Source organism: Sminthopsis crassicaudata, chromosome 2 (genome assembly GCF_048593235.1).
Source record: "Sminthopsis crassicaudata isolate SCR6 chromosome 2, ASM4859323v1, whole genome shotgun sequence".
NCBI classification, from domain to species: Eukaryota; Metazoa; Chordata; class Mammalia; order Dasyuromorphia; family Dasyuridae; genus Sminthopsis; species Sminthopsis crassicaudata.
This window is the reverse complement of record NC_133618.1, coordinates 239,174,159-239,188,839: the sequence shown is the minus strand read 5'-3', so window position 1 is coordinate 239,188,839 and position 14,681 is coordinate 239,174,159. Positions and strand designations below refer to the sequence as shown.

Here is a 14,681-nt window from a genome sequence, read left to right as displayed (position 1 = left end):
AACTCAAAAAATCCTTGCCAGTACCAAGTAATTTGGATTCGAGGTGATCACTTCATAAAATCTTCTAAGCTTGGTAGAGAGTGAACATATTTCAATGGAGGAAAGAACACTGGACTATGATCCACGTGGTATTGGTTCTGACCTAGGCTCTAACACTTAAAAGCTAACCATTTACAAGCCACTTAATATCTAAAGGCTTCAATTTCCTTATGTATAAAGTGAGTATATGAATACTTACATTAAAAATCTCACTGGAGCATTTTAAGCAAAATTTTATGTAAACAATAAGGTACTATATAAATAGAAAGTGATGTATTATTGAATATAAGTAAGGTTTTTGGAATTTAATCAGTATTACATGCTTTTTGGAAAACTATGAAAAATGAAACTTTTTATAAGATCCATGAGAAAGAAAAATTGAGCCACCTCACTTCTTTAAGTTTATCCAATAAAAGTTCTGGGATATGAATGAGACTATATAGTATCACAAGGAGTTACTCACCTCCTTATTGAACTTCCAGGGATATGTCAGCTTCCAAAATTTTGGTTCAGGTCTGGTTCTGGCTGCTGGAATGTAGCCCCACACTAAATCATTCCCTTTTTTTAGAAAACCCTGGGTAAAATACCTGTGTCTCTCCCTTGTTAAACTTTAGCTTAATCCAGAGTTCTCTTTAGTGCTACTAAAACAGAGTAATTAAAAATAAATAAAGCCTATCCCATTTTATTTGGTGAATACACACAATAGGGATGTTCCATTACTGAATGCAAAAGGCCATGTGGGTGAATAATGATTTTTATTTTAAAATCTTTTATGAAGATGTTCTAAACCAAATAAAAGCTTTAAAAAAAATGCAATCCCATAAATGCCACTTGACAGAGTCCTTGGAAAATGTCACTTCTGAACATAGCTTGATCTATGAAGAGCAGGTCAGATAATTGATTTGCCAGTCATTTAATAAAATGTGGTTTCCAATAACTAACCTGAACAACAGTTTTAGGAACTGTAGAGCACAACATACATGAAGTAAGAGCCAGATAATTGTTGGCATGGACCAATATATAGTTAAAACTGACAAAAGCAACGTCACAACAATCCACAAAGACAAATTCAAATATTTGCAAAGGACACACTATTTAGCATACAAACCAACCAATGATATAACTCATTTTTTTGTCCAGCTGTAAACTCTGAAACAAGAATTCAATATCTACACAGCATTTTTTTTCATTTTGGCAAAGGTAAAAAATATATATATGTTTATATTGCAGAACTTCTGAGTCACAGTAAATTAGCCAGTACTTCATTTTTATTTTTGTCCCTGCTCTATTGTTGTCGTGCTTTGTTTTTCCTCCATGTTGGTCCATTGGCTGACAAATCACAAGTACTTCCAAGAACCACTGCAGTCTCTATCAGTGTTCTGATCGGTAGGCAGGAAATGTCTCTGTTCGGTGAAGCTTCAGAGGACTTGAACCATCTTGTCCAAAAAGAATTAAAAAATGATAATTAAAGTTAAAAATCAAGTTATGAAATCAGATAACTTTAGATTATTGGAAATAGATAACAAACACTTATTAAACACCTACTGTGTGTCAGCCACTGTGCCAAGTGCTTTACAAATATTGTTTTATTTTCATAACACTGAGAGGTAGGTGATATTATTATCCCTATTTTATAGATGAAGAATCTAACTCTTTTTTTTTAAATATTTGACCATGGTCACTTAGCTAGTCAGTGTTTCAGGCAAGTCAAGTTTGTCTGACATAAGGTCCAGCATTCTTATCATTGCATCACTTAGCTGTCTCTAGAACTGGAAGCACTTTTCAAAATAATTAGTCTAACACTCTTATAGGATGAGGACTTCATCATACAGTGAGAATATTGAATCCCAAAGAAGGAAATGTTCTCAGAGTCACACAGCTAGTTAGTGATCAAGGCAAGACTAGGGGTTAAATATACAAACTCCACTTTTACCTTTCCTAGTATTCTATCCAATTACCATAACATAATCTTTCTTCAGAAGGGGTATCACAGCAAGATCACTGGATCAGGAGTCAGAGGGCTTGTTTTAAATCCTGCTTCTGCTAACACACTAATTGTGCTAAAATTACTTTTTTTTTTTCTTTTCAGTTTCACCGCTCATAAAATGAGTCATTTGAAGTAGCTTTCCATTCTAGCTCTAAATCTTATGATTCTATTGTTTCATGTTTCCTCTAAAATCTTATAAGTTACATATGATGATCTCCATATGGATTCCATTTCATTTATTCATTGACTATGGCTATACATTGTCAAAAGACAGACAGCTAATCCATCAGGCATGATGTAGGTAAGAAGTAGGTTAGATAGCATCTGTCATCCTGTCTTCCATGAAAAAAAAATAAAATAAAACACAAATCCTCAACTTAACCAGCAGATGGCTCCCTATGACTAGAATTGTGGGGGAGGAATTCTGGGGACTATTAGTTTTTATTAAAGATTGCAATTTTGCTAAAAAATGCCTGGATAAGGAACATCCTGTGCTATCCCTCAGACAATTAGAAATATATCAACAAATATCAGATAACCAAGATAAATGCCCCAAATGTCAGAAGCAGTGTCTTTCCAGACTTATCAATTGACATTGTCCTGGACATTACTCTAAATTTGCTATTCAACATGTCTTTTTTTTTTTTTTTTTCTTGCTTTGCTTTTTTTTCTTATGCAGTAGAAGGGCAATTTTGCATATAAGGTTGGAAAGACAGAGGATAGAGTAAATATGTCTCATTCAGGGGATGTGTTCTTTTTAGTGTAATCCAGTCTCTAGTGTGATTGTTTAAGCATTAATAATTTAAATTTGTTAGAGATACCCAATGTGTGTGCATGTGTCTATGTGGAAGTAATATTCTAAATGGAGAAATGTGGCATGAGTTGAGACAGAGATATATGCGAAGATAATAGCTATGATACTATTGAACTAGGAAAATGTGGATTCAAATCCTGTTTGAAATCATTAATAGCTGTGTAATCTTGAGTAAGCCATTTAACCTATATGAACCAGTTTCTTCATTTGTAAAGTAGAGATAATAACAGCATTTATCTCACAGAGCTGTTCAAAGAATTAAATGAGATAAGGTCAGTAAAGCACTTTGTCAATCAGAAAATGCTATATTAATGCTAGCAATTATTTGTTATTGTTATCATTCAGTCAGAACTTTCAATGACCATGGGAAAGAAGAATAGATAGGTTTTCTGTTTTTTGTTGTTGTTTTATTTTGTTTTGGTTTGGCATCTTTTCTTTTTTTCTCACAATGATTAAATTATAGACTTTAGAATCTAAAATTTGGAAAGAGCCTCAAAACATCTAGGTCAACTCCTTGTTTTATAGACCAGAAAAATGATGGGCCAAGAGATTGTGATTTTATTCATTGATTTATTCAATAACTCAACTTCCTAATCTATAAAATGGAAAGGTTGGAGTAGATTATTTCTTCAAGCCCTACAATTATATGACTCTACATAGTATGTACCTAGCACTGCATGATGTGTTCGTCATTGTCAATGTATGTTAAATGAAGGCATGCTAGTTCAACTTTTTCCATGACCACCAAGCTAGTCGATAATAAAAGCTAGATGAGATAGAATATTGATCTTAGAGAAATGATGGATCTTTGAACCTAGTTTTTGAAAGCTTATAACCTATGCTAGGGTTGGGCAATGCTCTATGTATGTAGGTCACTTAGCCTTCATGGACTTCAGTTTCCTCATCTGTACAAGGAAAACATTGCAATAGAAAGCTTATGATATCCCTTCTGGCTCTGTATCTATGATCCAAACTCCTATGAAGAAATCACCTAGCTTCTGAAATACTCAATTGTTAGACAAGGATCTAAGCTTAAGCAGAAAAGGAGGAATGAGGGTGGTAATTAAATTTAGCTGCTAGCACCTGGCTGGCCATTCAATTCTCATTTAAGAACTGTGACTGTTGCTGTTTCCATTAAGTCTCAGCACAAAAATACTCTGGCAATCAAGGCAGTTGCATGCTATGTTACAAAAAAAAATTGTGAAACCTCCCCATGACTAAATTTTGAAGTTTCCTTGAGACCCACTAAATAAGCAAAATGTTTTCCAAATAAGCAATGCTCCCTGTTAGCCACAAATAACCAATCACAATTAAGAGACCCCAACCTTCAGAGAGAGAGTACAATACCTAGGTTTCTACAATATCAGGTAAACCTATGTATGTAAAAAGTGTATGTCAGTCTTTATCCTATGGAAGGTGAAAGAGCTAGAAAATATTTCTATTCTCAAGGTTACAAAAATTAATGATTCCTTGAAAGGATAGAAGAAAAGCTTTAGAAAGTAAACAAAAGAGAAAAAAGGATAGTGGGAGAGAGAGAGAGTAACCCTGAGTTGGGAAGCTGGACAACTGAAGAATGTGACAGAAGTGAGACAGAAAGAATAAGAACCACTGATGATCTGGAACTAAATAATAGGTAAGATGGGAAAAGTAAACCATCTTAGAAGGCAACTTTTTGTACTCTGTGGAATAATAATATGATCCACATATCCCATCATGTGAGAGGTCATCCAGTAATGGTCACAAGAAGAATAGAGGAATAGTGGTAATTGGTGCTTACCTGCTGAGGGGTACCAAGGCAGCTCTTTGTCGACTTGACAAATTAAAAAGAATTTGTGCTGTCTTCACAGACGATGTACTCAAACCTGTCAAACCTGACAGCCACTACTGCCTCCTGGTGATTGATGAGGGGACAAATTATACCACCAATAAGAACCATGATAACATTGCTAAAATTATAAAATGGGAGGCAAATGACAGAAGACATAAGGTCACAGGTGGTATTTTCATCAGCATTGCCCATTAATAGTAGGACTTTGAGAGAGGAAAGCAGAATTCAAAAGTTAATATCAAGTTAAGGAGATTATAACTAAGAATGAGATTTGTAGTTTTGGACCATGGTTTAAAATATAAGAATGATGGTGTCTTGCCTAGGAATAACCTGAACCTACCTAATGGAGGTGGGAGTGGGGTTGATGGTAAAAATATATTTGAGAAATGTCTTGAGAATCTGATTAAGAGGACTTTAAACTAAAAAATGAGGAGGAACTGCCCCAGAGTATCTGCCAATTCATACAATTCATATATATAGACATATATATACATATATATATATATATTTAGACACAGAGAGAGAGAGAGATAACATAGGAGAGCAGAAGAATCAGAATTTATATTTATAGGCAGTGATATCAAAGAAGAAACAATAATAAAACCCGAGGATGTCCATTTACAATTACATCAGATGTGGATAACAAAGGTGAGATAGAAATAAAAAGAGGAACTTGTAGTCCTGAGGTAGTTCTGAGACTTAATGGGATGGGACTGATCCCATGACTAAAATGTGAATCTGGAAAAGTACAAATTATTTAAAGACAAAAAAACAAACAAACAATTAATCATGTTTGACACAGAAAGCAAATATATAAATAATGATTATAACAATTTAAATAGAAAGGACAATAAAATTAAGCTGAATTGTGATATAATATAATGACTAGGAAAAGAGATGAGAAGATGAATTTGCTTCCATGTTTTATAAAGATGAGGGACTATGATTGTGGAATACTGCCTGTACTGTCACACTTTCCTAATGTGTTGGTTACTTTTGCTGAATTGTTATTTTTTCTTTTATTCTTTGTTATAGAGGATGGCCCACTAAATAAAGGGGGAGTGAATATGTCTTCAGAAATGAAGGCACAATACCAAAATTTTACACATATTTTACATATGTGTGGTATGTATATACACATATATATGTACATATATATATATATATATATATATATATATATATATATATACCTATTTTTAAAAAGTTGTGAGGTGCTAAATAAGGGAGACTTTAAAAGAATAATGAAGCCACATTGTATATTAATCTGTACTTCTGTGAGAAAATTCAGGTATTGATGGGGGAAAATAAAATACAGAGAGCATATGAGTAAAAGTTCATAAAGGATAAAATAGAAATTATGTTGTAGCTACTACAGACCACATGGATAGAAGGATTAAATCAGATTAGTTCAGATTACAAACTTCACTTGGAGCAATGAATGAATAATGACTGAGAGCTTTAACTGAGAGTTTTAAGGCATATTTTTATCTCTCTCACTACTAAAAGCACAGCAGTTGAGATATTTTTGACTTGTTTCAATTATGATCTCATTCTGCAAAAGACGAAGGAACTGACAAGAGAATTGCTTTGTAATTCTGGACCTGGTTCCGATCGACAAAATAGAAGTGGTTGCTGAAGTTGAGATAATGGGAATCTTGCCTACAATCAACTGCTTCATCTTAGAGTTCATAGTTCATGACAGAAGAGGAATGTCAAATGTCATGTGGAATACTATATATTGGGAACACAGATTTCAAAGACTTCACGTAAATGATAAATAGCAGATAAAAATTCTACAGGAAAAACAGCCCAAAGTCTCAGAAATGAAATTCTGAAGCTAAAAAAATAATGGCTTTATTATTAAATTGTGTCACTCATTTTGGGGGTTTCTTGGCAAAGATACTTAGAGAGGTTTACCATTTCCTTCTCCAGCTCATTTTACAGATCAGAAAACTGGGGCAATCTCAGGCACTTGGGGTTAAGATAAGACAGGACTAAGTGACTTGCCAGAGTCAAACAGCTATTAAATATTTAAGTCTAAACTTGAACTCAGAAAGATAAGTCTTACTGTCTCTAAGCCTGGCACCTCAGTGTCCTATAAAAATCGCATATATGGGGCAGCTTGTTGGCACTGTGGATAGAACACCAGCCCGAAAGGCAGGGGGACCTGAGTTCAAATATGACCTCAGACACTTAACACTTCCTGGCTGTGTGAACCTGGACAAGTTGCTTAACCCTAATTGCCTCGGGGGGGGGAAAAAAAAAGACATATGAAGAGGGAAAGTGAGAGCTTTCTAAGGATAGTGATATGACTGCATGAAGACATTCCTGACCATATCAGATTTAAGATGGTTTTTATACAACATAGAAGCAAAGGAAAGCAATGAAAGACAGCCAAGAAAGAATAACATAGTCTTATAAGAATCATTCCTAGAGAGCTCAGATTAGCAAGGAACAATAATGGTTATGAGTAACAAAAAAGGGTGGTTAGGTTTTGGTGAGAATAAACACTTTAAGAGAATGTGAAGGAAAAAAACATGGATAGGAGTGGTCTTTGGAGGCTGAAGAAGGTAAAGATAACATGATAACAAGACTATGGCATTGTTCAACTCAATTTGTTTCTATTTTCTCTTCTAAGGATTATCTTCCAAATAGGAGGAATAAAATCAAAATGGATAACTTGGAGTTGAAATATGAGGTAAAGGGGGCAAATAAGATGGTGACACAAGCACCCAGTGTCCCCTCAACAAATTAAAATGACCAGATCTTAATATATAATATATTCTAAAGTACTAAAAGAACTGGCATACATTATTAAGATCACTGAATCATACATTTAGAGATGCAAAGGATCTTAGATGTTATCTAATCTAATGGTGAAGACTCAGCAAGGTTGTAAGATAAGTGAGGTGTAAATGATAGCACAGGAGTTCAAATCCAGGTCTTGAGTCCAAAATAAATATTACTAAGTCTCAGATCATGAACATAAATTGGGGAGATGGAATTAAAGAACCAGTAGTTAAAGGAGCTGAGTTCTAATCCTGACTGTGACTACTAATTGCTTGATCTTGGGCTGGCCATTTCATCCTTCTAGGGCCCATCTCCCTTTTTCGGTCAAAGGAGGGGACTTGACTAAATAGATTTTTAGCTCTAAATCTGTGGTTTTATGACCCAATGTAGTGTTGACCTTATTTAAAAAAACAAATGATTATGAATATGCAAGCTCTAGATATTCCATTTGTATTCTAGCCCTGCCAAAATTACAATCATCAAAACAATGATTTGTAAGTATTTGAGAAAAGAATCATTGTTCATTCAAAATCCAAGCTTCACCAAGAATAGGTCATACTGGACTTACCATATTTGCTATTTGGATAGAAAAACTTTTAGAATGAACAGAAGATTTAAGTAGGTTTCAGCAAACTCTACATGTAGAATCAGCAGAAAACTCATGGCACACAAAAAGGTTAATATTGACCCACACCCACTGAGAGGGCCTGGTCTGCTCACCTTGTAAGCTGTACAGTTGGCCAGTGCTGTGCTGCCGAGTAATGTGCTGCCAGTAGGCACTGCGGGGAAGGGGCACCATGGTGCTGAGCGAGACAGCTCGCTCACTCATCTTCATTTGGAGCTGTGGGGAGAAAAGCAGGACATGAAGGAAGATACAGAGACACTCTCCCTACAAGAGTAAAATTAAATAAAGTAATGTTTAGATTTTTTTCAAAGACCTCCTGTTCTACAGGTAAGGGAACCAGTACATTTGGGGCGGACTCAATCCACTGATACCATTAGTCCTTACCCTCCCTCACCTGCTCATCTCCACTACTGTGACTCCTCATCCATCTATCTCACTGACAGTCTGGTTTAGTGCAAAGAATCCTGGTTTACAATTTTGAATCCAGAGGAGTCATGCTCAAGTCCCACCTTTAAGACTTACTACCTTTTTAACTTTAGAACCTTGAACCAGTTACATAAACTCACCAGAGCCTCATCTTTAGAATGAAGTTGGACTGGATGGTCTTTGAAGTCTCTTCAACTCTGGATCTATTATCCTAAGATTCTATCCTTTCTCTCCTGCACATCTCTATTCAAGTTATCAACTTATTATCTTGTCCACCCTATGGCCAACATTTTCCCTTTCTTTTTCCAGTCATATTTGCCTTCAGAGATAGATAAACTTCAAGATAGAAATCTCAGGGTGTTCAGGGTGTGTTTATTCCCTGTAAGGCCATATTCCTGGTAAATCATTCATGGACCACTTCAGTTCACTTGCCTAAGGTAAAAACATGCTTTTTATTACTCTAGGTCCTATAAGATAAGGGCATGCAGTAAGGATTTTTATAGAGAAATCTAATGCAAATTAAAATATGAAAAATGCATGAGATAAAGTACGATGAGATCACTCATTATTGCAGCTCCTAATGTGACAGTCTCATTAGAGGCACAAAGCATAGGAAATAATCAGAGCTATCAGTGATGGTATAGAATCAAGTGTTAAGTGTTTTAGGCCCTCAGATTAAAAAAAAAGAAGAAGAAGAAGGGCAAGGAGAAGAAGAAAATTGAGGGTGAGAGGTTGTTTGAGCATTTGAGGAAAGGTTTTTGGAGGACACTAAGTCTAATCTTAAATGAGAAACATGGATTTGGATGAATGACAAAGGGAAGAGAGGAGATTGCATGCAAAAAAGTTATGTCATAAGGCAAGAAGGTGAGATTTAGCTCAAAGCTGCAAAGAAATTCAAGAGATAATCCAGTCTAGTCATCTGTGATATTCTCAATTAGTCTTATGATAGCACATAGTAAATTGAGCATAATTATGAAATGGAATGTTCTAATTAAATAAATGTTCTGATTAACTGTCAATATTCTAAATATTTTAATATTTCTAAGAGCAAATCTGAAGTTCATCATAAGTTCATGATTCTGACCCATTTATTCTAGAAAGAGTTTTTAAGGAAAACTGAAAGTTCAGTACTGAACTATCCAACAGGTATAACAGGCATATGACAAGGAGTCCCCAAGGATACTATAATTGAAATGCTTAAGAAATAGAAGTCAGATTAGCTTCTGCTCACAGAAACTTTAGAGTCCCTGGGCTTCAGGTGATGACATGTATATATATTTTATTTTACATAAAGAAAATGTTCCAGTATCTCTAGCCACCATGATGCCAACATGTCTCTTGTTGCCTTGAATGCCTCTCAATCATAGAATTTTAGATTTGAAAAGGTCTTAGGGACTATTTAATCCAAAACAAACTGCTAAAATAACTCCTACAAAAATATCCCCAATTATTCCTACCCAGCCTTTGCAGGAAGACCATAAGAAGTGATAACCTACTACATTCTGAGGCATTTTCTACTTTGAGAAAGTTCCATTTTAAGGACGTGTTTTCTTTTTTTCCCTCTTACATCAAGACAAAACTAGCCTCCCTGAAACTTCCATCCATTGCTCTCAGCTCTGCCTTCAAATTCTCTGTTCTAATCTATGCTATACAATGGAGAGAAGAGAGGTAAGAGAATAAGTATTTAAGTGCCTATTATCTGTCAGGCCCTATAATTGTTGGGAGTCCAGGTCCAGTGCTCTCCCTAGTTTGTCACCTACCTGACACTGATAGAACAGGTTATATTTTAGTTGATAAAGAAAACTATTATTCACATAATAATTAATCATTGTTTTATATCTGTTGGGGGAACACATTATTTTGTTAATCGTTCTTTTAAAATTATTTAATAATTGATTATTTGATTTAAATTTGTAGTTTTACACAATGAACTTCAATGAATTGGTCTTTGCTAGTGTGATTAATTCCTGAAATTGATATAGATGACAACTCTTCCATGCTTTCTCATTCGTTGTCATCCATTATCATGTCCTTTTTCTACAAAGGTCTAGCCATAACACTGAATTTCTTCCTTGGAATTTTTTTTTAATACTTCCTAGGTGCCAGTTCAACTTATAGGCAATGTATCTATTACCCATTACTCTCACTACATGGTCGGGTCATCCCACCTCCATTTACAGTCATATGTATTATGGATGATGCCTTTTGTACCACTTCTGTACAAGTGATCATTAGTAATACATCATAGCCTACTGACCGTCATCATAAATCTCTATGTTGCCTTTTGGGCTAAGTGCAATTTAGATTCCTCAGATATTATATTTAGTATCCCATGATTTGTAGTGGCTAGAAATACCAGGAGAATATTAATAGAAGAAAACATGGAATTTATTGATGGAGGATAGTTAAACAAATTGTGATATATGAACTAGACCACTGTATTGTACCATAAACATGATGAGTTCGTGGAACTCCAAATATAAAATGAACAAACATATATAAACTGAGTGAAGGAAATAATCAGTAGAACAAAATACACAATGACTACAATAATGTAAATGAAAACAAATTAAAAATAGATAAATCCACATTAAATGCCATTAACCAGCTTGATCCCAGAAGAGAGGTGATGAAACACAGTTTTCCCTTTTCAGTACAGAGGTACTGAAGATTGTAGATAAAAATGTTAAATCCATTATCATTTTTAGCTGTCTTATCTGTTGGTTTTGAATTACTGTTTTTCTCTGTTAAAAGGAAGACTTACTGAGAGGAATAAGGGAAGTACATCAGTAAATAATGATGGTCCAAAACCTACAGAACATCTCTCTATCTGTATGTTTTTCTACCCTACAATGCCCCCCCTAAGATACATATATTGATGGACTGACTCATTGAATTTCCAGTTCAATTCTTCCAACTGTATGGAAGAATTTAGAAAATATGCAATTTTCTGCATTTAGCTTTTTTATCTATAGATTGTCTGATTTCTTCACAGTAGCTATAGATCATACTGAAGGAATCTAATAGTGTTCAAGATCTCCAAGCAAATGTCTTAAAACCATCTGTAAACAGTTTCTGAAGAACACATATAAAATATCTCTTTCATTTGGACTTTACAATCTCATCTGTAACAATAGTGAGTAACTTGGTGACTACATTCCTGGTTTTATACCTAGTTTAATATTCATAGTGAAATCATTGAACAAATTTATTTTTATGGCTGAAATTATAAAGATATCCTGTATGAGCTTACCATGTACATGTGAGACAGGAAGAGTAATATTGCTCTCCTAAATTTTGTTTTTCACCAAACATAAGCAAATCAATAATTATATATACAATAATATATTAAAATGATAAGAAATGTTTTGCATTCTATAATATGGATGTCTATTGTTTGACTGTGAAGATATAGTTTACTGTAGACAACAGAAGGCAATAGCTTGCCTATTCTTTTCTTACATTTTAATCGACCTTTTTTAAAGTGCAGAAACCATTTTCAAAAAGATTTTATAGATAAATCAATGGCATATGGATTAATATATTCCAATAATTTACTTCATCCCTTTTTTTGATCATATGTGATTTTTTCTGTTCTTTTGGAACCTTCAGCTTACAAATACCTTAAAAATGAATTTCTGAGTGTTCTTAAAGTTATTAACTTTTAAAACACAGGGTTCTCTTAAATAAATGTGTTTGATCCAGTTTCTCTTCCTGACTCCATTTTCTAGAGTACCAACTTAATAATTAGTACTGACATGTTGAATACAAATAGCAATTCTACTATTATTAAAGATCATAGCTTTATCATTTCACTTTAATTTTCTGACATGTTTCCTCTTCATTTAAGTAAGACCACTGGCAAGTTCCTTTAGTTCTCTAAGACTTAGTATCCTCTTATGTAAATGACAATAATGATATTGCACTCCTTACCTCACAGAGTCATGAGTAAAATGTTTTATAAACTTTAAAATGCTACATAAATTTGTATTCTTCAATGCCTAAAAGGCTATAAAACTGTTTCTATTCTTGGATCCAGCAAAATTAATTCTAGATCTGTATCCCAAAGAGATGACAAAAAGAGAGAAAGATGTGCAAAAATATTTATTTTTTGTGGTGGCAAAAATTGGAAATGGAGGGAATGCTCATCTACTGGGGAATGGCTGAACCAGTTGTAGTATATGAATGTAATGGAATACCATTGTATTATAAGAAATGAGGAGTATGTACTTTCAGAAAACCTGGAAAGACTAATGCTGAGTGAAGTGAGCAGAACCAGGATAACTTTGTACAGAATAACAGCACCACTGTGTAATGATCAATTATGATATATTTAGCTCTTCTCAGCAATACAGTGAACTAAACAGTTCTCATAGACATATGATGGAAAATGATATCCACATATAGAGAAAGAACTATGAAATCTGAATGCATATTTTTCATTGTTTTTACTATTTTTGCTTTTTCAATTTTGTTCTTTTTTTCTTGTGTTTTTTTTCTTTTTGTCCTGATTCTTCTTTCAAAACATGATTAATAAGGAAATATGCTTAACATGACTGTACAGTAATAACTTGTATTAAATTGTTTGCTGTCTTGGGGAGGGGAAAGGAAAAGGAAGGAGAGAGACAAATTTGGAATTCAAAATATTACAAAATGAATGTTGAAAATTATCTTTGTATGTAATCAGAAAAAATAAAATACTATTTAGTAAAAAAAAAAATATCAATAAATATATTTGGGTATTATCCAAAAAAAATGTTGTTTAGGTTGTGTCCTGGAAATCATTTAGAAAATCCTGTGCCAGGCAACCAACCAATCATTCACATCCTGATGAGAAATAGGAGCTGATTTTTTGGCTTCAGATGGAGTGAATTGAAAGCCATAATAATCTTAAAGTTTTTAATGAATTTTAGATAGACATTTGAGGAGGTATTGAAGTAACAGTGAAGAAGACAGTGCCAATTTTAGATTCAGATCCTCTGGATTTAATTCCTGACTCATGAAACATGATAGCTGGGGAAACTATGAAAAAGTCACTTAATTTGTATATTCCTCAATAAACTCTCTAAAGTATAAGTTGAAGAATAGCTGTTGAGATATACACTGATAGAGGAAATTTCCTCATCAAAAGTTCTATACAGCATTAAATCACAGATACAGGTAGAATTTTTTAAAAATCTAATTTTGCCTAAACTACATCCCCCACTGAGCCCAGTGCTCAATCTTGGATGAACTGAAAGTTATTTCTACTAAGAGGTAAAAACATAGTTTCTCTGTTGTAGCATCTGTAGTAACTAAGAAAAAGAAATAACCACAGTTCAGAATTACATAGAACTTCCTGGTTGCAACTTGATAATAGAAAACCTAAATTAATCCTCATAATAATTCCTGCCATGGAAATACAAGAATTCCTCATTTTGTAGATAAGGAAACAGAAGTGCAGAGAGATTAAGTGACTTTCCAAAGTTGTGCAGCCATCTCCTGACAGTATAACAGGAGAGAAAAGAAGATAATGAGAATAAGCATGTACATGTTGTTGTCATAGTTAGTTGTTGTGTTTGAGACATTTTAATTGTGCATTAAACTGACTCTCATTTCCCCATTTGCTTGTTTCTCTTTGGTTTATTTTGTTTATAGCAAATTACTGGAGTTGTTTCCTATTTCTTTTACTAAATAATTTTGTGGATGAGAAGCTAAGGTAAACTGAATGAAGTGACTTCCTCAGGTCACACAATGAGTAAATATCTGAGACCAGATTTGAACTCAAGAAGATGAGTCTTCCTGATTCCAATATTCTACCCACTGAATAGCTAGTACAAGACAGCATATAAACTATATAAACTATTTATATATATATATACCTATATATGTATATGTATGCATATATATACATATATACTATATATATTATTTGTATTTTCTATATAATATTTGTATTTGCATAAATAATGACATTATATATATATGATATATATGTATATATGTACACAGAGAGATAATATTTATAAAAATACTTAGCACAATACTTGGCACATTGCAGGCATCATACATATAGACAGATAGATATGGAGATATATAGATATGTATGTACATATATACACACATATATATACAAATATATATAATTTACATATATAGTATATATTTTATCTTTGTATATGTATATGTA

At 33.6% G+C, this 14,681-nt stretch overlaps 1 protein-coding gene across 1 annotated transcript in view; it reads right to left on the bottom strand.

Moving 5' to 3' along the window:
- Window positions 1-777: 777 nt before the first annotated feature.
- The window catches only part of DOK5 (docking protein 5), an 83,304-nt gene continuing 69,400 nt past the window's right edge, over window positions 778-14,681 (bottom strand). The window contains exons 6-7 of the mRNA XM_074288643.1: window positions 8,182-8,302; window positions 778-1,475 (exon numbers count right to left, since the gene is read on the bottom strand). Of these exons, the coding sequence (XP_074144744.1) occupies window positions 1,411-1,475; window positions 8,182-8,302 (186 nt within the window). The 3' untranslated portion in view covers window positions 778-1,410. The remainder of the gene's footprint in view (window positions 1,476-8,181; window positions 8,303-14,681) is intronic.